Source organism: Cupressus sempervirens, chromosome 6, assembly GCF_028749045.1.
Source record: "Cupressus sempervirens isolate cs-2001-9-10 chromosome 6, ASM2874904v1, whole genome shotgun sequence".
In the NCBI taxonomy this organism is placed as follows: Eukaryota; Viridiplantae; Streptophyta; class Pinopsida; order Cupressales; family Cupressaceae; genus Cupressus; species Cupressus sempervirens.
Window position 1 is genome coordinate 28,600,301 of NC_143123.1, and position 6,548 is coordinate 28,606,848.

The 6,548-nt window shown below is 32.9% G+C and overlaps 1 protein-coding gene across 1 annotated transcript in view; it reads left to right on the forward strand.

Moving 5' to 3' along the window:
- Positions 1-5,843, forward strand: part of LOC149550929 (uncharacterized) — a 32,649-nt gene extending 26,806 nt beyond the window's left edge. Inside the window, exon 3 of the mRNA XM_089786507.1 lies at positions 4,929-5,843. Within this exon, the coding sequence (XP_089642633.1) occupies positions 4,929-5,609 (681 nt within the window). The 3' untranslated portion in view covers positions 5,610-5,843. The remainder of the gene's footprint in view (positions 1-4,928) is intronic.
- Positions 5,844-6,548: the final 705 nt, after the last annotated feature.

Sequence of the window (6,548 nt, forward strand, 5' to 3'; positions counted from 1 at the left end):
GTGTTGGTGCTCATATAAGGATATTTGGTGGTTCCTTGAGTTGGTGGCTTAAAGATATTTGGTGATGCAAAAACCAGTTCCAGGGAGGTTTTTGACATGGGAATGTGGGGCTTAAAGAACAAAATTCTACTACTGATAGGTGGGTTGGGTGTGAATCGATAATAGATGCAAACTTTTTAACTTAGTGCAATTAAAACGTTATTAACTTCAAATTGAAATCTAAAAGTAACTGTAACTAAAACATCTGTGGTAAACTAAAAGCACAGAACACATCGTTTATTCAGTCTTCTCATCTATTTCATCGCAGACTTTGATATAAATTTATTCAAAATACTACATATTCAATGCTGCTTAAATATAATTACAGATAACAGTATATAAATCACTTTATATAAGAGCAAATTATATTCATAAGGAATATAGGATAGAAGATAAAGGATTTCAATTACACAATCTATAAATCTGATATAAAAATTAACATGGTATCAGAGCAGGTTTGAGAAATGATGAAGATCAGATTTTAAATCTAGATATTACGTTGGAAATGTTATACCTACTAAATATTGAATGGAATCGGATTTGTAGACAGACTTGAAGGTGATTCAAATTTTGGAGCTTCGAAATTGCGAATTGTAGAAGTTGAAAAAACCAACTTCACAGATCCCCAAGAACATCTGCATGCAAATATCTTGCAATGAAGAGAAACCAGAAAACGGAAAAAGCAGAGCTTGGAAATTCTCAACGAAGTGAGAGCAAAATGTATTCCAAGTTATGAAAAATGAAAAATAGAAAGGTTCAACCTTAAAGGTGAACAAAACCCTAAAGAGTTAGAAAACTAGGTTTGCGCAATATAATTAAATATTAATTATATGCACCTAAGAGAGCTTAAGTAACTAGAGTAATAAATAACTTAACTAAATCAAAATGATTTAATTAATAAGCGTAACAAAATAATTACTCTACATGAATGATGCTAATACTAAGAAAGCATGAATTAAAAACAATTGTAGAAAATCCTCCTAAATCTAATGAGAATGATGAGAAAAATCAATGGGAAAACAAATATCGGAGTAATTGAATTATTAGTAGATGGAGTAAGATATCATCTACTACCTATTATTGCAGAGTTAGACTTAGCATATGATAAGTTCAAAGCCCTGAAAAACATGTTTGAGATCAACAACACTAGTAGGTATCTTACTCTTAAAATAATATTAAAATGAATAAAGAAGAAACCATCACCTCATATTTTATGAGGATAACATAATTAAGGAACCAACTCTCAAATAGTTGGTCACATCTATGATACTAAGGAGTTAACTACGATAACTTTGAATGAACTCCTATCTCATGGTAAAATTTTAGCATTCAAGAAGAGTGTAATTTAATATCTAGAGGAATCGATATGTTCACAATGAAGACGTTCAAATTCTCACCACAAATTTGAAAAAGGAAAAAGGGCAAGGATTCAAACGGTAAAAGGTCGTTCAAGAAACAAATAGCCTACTCTAAAATACAATGTTATAGATGTGACAACTATGGTCACATTGCGGCAAAATGTCTTGCTAGACTCAAACATCAAGCTTCCTTCGCTGAAGCTAGTAATTAAAACTTGGCTTCAAAGAAACTTGTATTCTAAAGAAGTTAAAATATCTCAAAATTTGTGAAATACTAGATTGAGAGGGAGTTCATTGTTCTTTACCATCCTCACAAAACCTCCTACGGAAATGAAGATGGAACACTTTAAAGCTAAACTTGGTATGTTGTAGTTACTGAGAAGAGTCTCAAAATATTTGATTATTGTACTAATGAATTAGTTTATTAATGAGTGTTATTTTATGACCATATGGGCCCTATGTACATCACGGGGATATCTTATTATGTTTAAGAAGTTCACGATAGATTATATCTTGCATGGTGGATTAATTTTCATAAACAAACCATGAATATAATGTTCATATGGTAAGTATCATTTAGGATAAATGTACACATAACCTATGGACATTTTTTGAGTGGTGAATGTCATGCAACAAGATGTTTAGGAGGCTATTACTCATAGTACTTGGTGAATATAATGCAACTTGATGCTTAGGAGATCATTACTCAGAGTACTTGGCGAATATCTTGCACTGTGGCATTTAGGAGGCCATTACTTATAGTATTTGGTGAATATCACATGACTTGATATTCTGAGGCCATTATTCTTGATATTATGAGATAATATCTACATGGTGGATATCTTCTGATCAAAGATATCCTTAAAATTTGCCATTCATGATATTACATTGAGGTAATATCTATTTAGTTGTTTACCCTTCCTAACTAAGAGGGAGTGTAAATGTTATTATAGTTTCAGTTGGAGACAACTCATTGAAGATATATATAGTATATATATGATATATATACTTAACTCATTCAGTATACACATATATGAATATATCTATCCACTATTGCATATATATGAAATTCAAATCACATTTACATGAAATTGATTACATAGTAATAATATGATTCCAAACTGCTTGTTACCGTCGACCATCAATCCTTATTACTTTGGTTAGGGTGGCTATTTAGGTGACGTGGAAGTCACAACCATGATGGGTCGTGACTCCAATCCACATTGGAGTCACACCTGTCGGGGACGTGATTCCCTGTCACCCTATATATGTGTCAAACATCTGCAGTAAAATACAAAGACAGAACACATCATTTATTGAGTCTTCTCATCTATTTCATTGCAGACTTTAATATATATTTAGTAAAAATTTTACGTATTCAATACTGCTTAAATATAATTACAGATAGCAGTATATAAATCAGTTTATATAGAAAAAATTATATTTATAAGGAATAGGATAGAAGATAAAAGATTTCAAATACACAATCTATAAATCTGATATAAATATCGATGGATACGAACTAGCTTTTTCAACATATGTACCCATTACACAAACCATATTTGCTGCTAGGGCTGGTTAAGGTTATGTGCTTCTAAATGTGAATTCACTATCAACAGAAAATTGAATCGAACCTCTATTCTACAAATAAATAAAGGAATACTTTTATCTAAGACAGAATTCTCTAGGAAGAAACGCTTTATGGAAAGAATATATATATATTGAATAGTTTACAAATCTTGTGCTTATTCAAGCAACAACATGAGAATTACAAACTTATTCAAACTCCTTTCTAGCAACCACATTAGAAACAACATTTGGAAGACCAAGTGTGACAACTTAGAATTCCACAAAGATGTCCATCTTGGGATTTGAACCAGGGTCTCCACAATGAGAACTCATAGCTTCAACCAAGCTAAACCCCTTGGACGAAAGAATATTTTTAGTGAAATTGTCCTTCCTTTTATATATGCTCATTCATTTCTTGTTACATCTTGTCTTGTCTTATCATATTTCTAGTCTATATTATCTGTTTCGTCACAAAGGCTAAACTAATTTAACTATGCAGTTCAATTTTTGCAATGCCAAAGAAGACTAAAATCTAACACACAAGTTGGGGCTGCCTTTGCTAGAAAGGGACCCTTTCTTTGAAACAATAAGATGGGTTTTTTCCAGAGACAATCCATAATTCTTTCAAATGAACAAAGTCAAATTTTCTTCTTTAATTATGTGTGCTCTTTGTGAATTGTAAGCTAGATACATTCTTACAATTTTCAGTCAGCCTTTCCTTTTGTAGCAACCATTCTGTATTTCCATTTTCCCGTGGGAAGAGTAGGAGGTTTGTAAATCTTCCTTCTTTCTTATTAAAAAAATTGAACTGCACGTCTAATATATATGTTTGTGCACTTTGAGATTCATATAATCTGATAAACAGTGGAGGAAAGAATCGGAAGCGAGCCAGAGAAGTCAAAGAGGTCAGTGATCTCCACCTTCTGCAACAATGGTTCATTCTTCATCCCCCAGAAGTAGTAGCATCATAATTCTATGTACACTTTATCTTGGAAACATTTTATCAATTGTTAAGTGGAGTTGATAGATTCACATGTGAACTGAGCAAAAGTAAGCCATGAATTTTCATCTCTCTTGGCAATTTCTAAATTGACACATCCAGAAATATCGGAATAAAATATGTGGAACAGCTCGTAGGTTCTGAATATGAATTGATGATGCCATGAAATTTAATTTGGAAACTAATCTAAGATGTAGATATGCTACAATTTTCCATGTCAATACCTGAATATGTCTCAAAGATTCTGTTGGATAACTTGTATAATGCTGCAAGCATGTCAGGTAATCTGTAGAATGGTTCCTTAGAAATATCTTCACACTATCTACAACTTGCAGATGGTATCTTCTATTTCTCAGAGAACTCCGGCAGGACACAATAGAGAGTTAAACCCCCAGGGATCTTTCTCCACTATTACATGATAAAATGCCTGAATGAAATGTTCAGAGAGAAAATCATAAAGGCAAGGAAAATGGGAGGTCACAGAAACAAGATGGAGGTGAGATATCATTTTTCACTGGATCCCTTATGATGGAAAGAAGCTAGTCTCTAGCTAAAATAAACTCTCACTTAATTAAAAGCCTTAGCAACCATCAACATCAAGACCACCCAATGTTTATTTGAAGTGACTGATTTCTCTATGTTGTTGTTTGGAGTAAATGATAATGCAGCAAAATATGGTAGTGATAATGCATTGACCATTAATTTTTGAAATTTACAAATTGGTAATCTGAAATGTTCTAAAATGTTTGTTTTGGAGAGTCCTGGAGAATAAGATCTGATTGGTTATTAATTCAATTTCTGACCAAGGCGCAGCATAATGACCAATATATTATTATTCATATTGAATCATGTTGGGAAACACAATTATTGCAGTGTTCCACTTCTTTTGGGCATTTTTTATATGAAATCCAAACAAAGGATCACTCTAGGTTGTAATCAGTTTCTTTTTGTTTTTTTGGAAGGTCAAAGAAAGGATATCTCATGAATCTGAGATGAATGTCTTTCGAGATATGAAGTCTTCTAGAGTATCTTCTTTCAAAACATATCCAGAAACTATCGTGCTTGGCTTTAGCAAGGGTGGGGTTGTACTCAATCAACTTCTTACAGAGCTTGCACATTCAAAAGGTTATGACAAAACATCTGTAAATCAATGTATTGAAGATCATATTTCGGATTTCCAGCATAGCTCGAGAGTGGACGTTCCAGGCATTTCAGACACCAGGGATAAACAGGAAATATTGAGAATGGAAGGTTGTAAAAGACAACATGAAATTGATTTTCTCCTTCCTTCAACATCAGAGGAATTTTTAGAAAGCATAGAGGAATTTCATTATGTAGATGTGGGTTTGAATTCTCATGGTGCTTACCAAACCAATCGACATGTTATTGAAGGCATAGGAAGAGCTGCATTGTCCAGGAGAACAGGCCTTCACATTCTGTTGCATGGGACTCCTCGCCAGTGGGCTGATCGCAACCGGCCTTGGATAGCTTGTGAAAAAAACAAACTCCTAGCACTTCTTCAAGATGAGGCAAGAAAGCTCAAAGAAAATAAGCTGCATATATCTGAGAAGCTGTACTTTGCAGACAGATCTCCAAGCTTACAAATGCATTTTGAAATCATCGAGAATTTAATTCTAAGTTAAATTTGGTTGAGTTGTATCCCATATAAATCAGTGTGCAAAATGTGGAATGAAAAGTAGTCATCCATTTATCTTAATTATGAATTATCGAATCTTATAAGAGCCCGCTCCAAGCTCTTGATTGCTTAATTAGCACTCTTTTCCTGCTGGTCTTTGCATCTTGAAGATGTCTAAATCTGTTGTTGCTTTTGATAGCCTTTTATATAGTAAATTTATATTCTTTAAAACATAACTAAATTCACCGAGTCAATAATTTGTCTTGAAGTTCCAATCTACTATACTATTTGGAATAACTTTATACAACTCCCTCAAGATTTGTGTTTACATGTTATGTTAAAGAGGAGGAAACTTACCTAAAAAAAGTGGAAGTATGAAAGATTTTCTCATCACAGTGTTGTCTTCAGTGGAAATGATCAGAATTTTCTTGGAAATTGTGTATGTGAATGCACTCTTACAGAAGGTGCAATTGAAATGGAAACAATTAAGCAAATGGCTGTTGACTACACAAAAGCTAATTAGCAGTATGAAGGTTGGAGAATTTCTCATTTTTCCTTGTCTTGGCTGGAGACAATCAAGTTGCTAGTAAATTGTAAACCCGCACTTTAAAGAAAAGGGATACTGGAACTGAAACCAAAATGCAAATGACCGTTGCTTAAAAATATAGTAAGGTTTTAATAAATTGTTCTAGATTTAAACATATTTAAAAAATTCCTAGAGATATCAATATAATTGTTAAAGAAAAATTATTGTTCTTAATACCACTAAATCCAGAACCAAAATATGCAGAGATAGCAGTCTTTGCTTATTTTATAGATACATAAGCACAGGAGATTAAATATTATTTCTCTTTAGATCACTATAATCTACTGAAATTCGGTTATGCAGCAGGTTGGTAGTAGTTGAGAGTATTGTTGCATTTGATAATGCAACAAAAACCTTGAA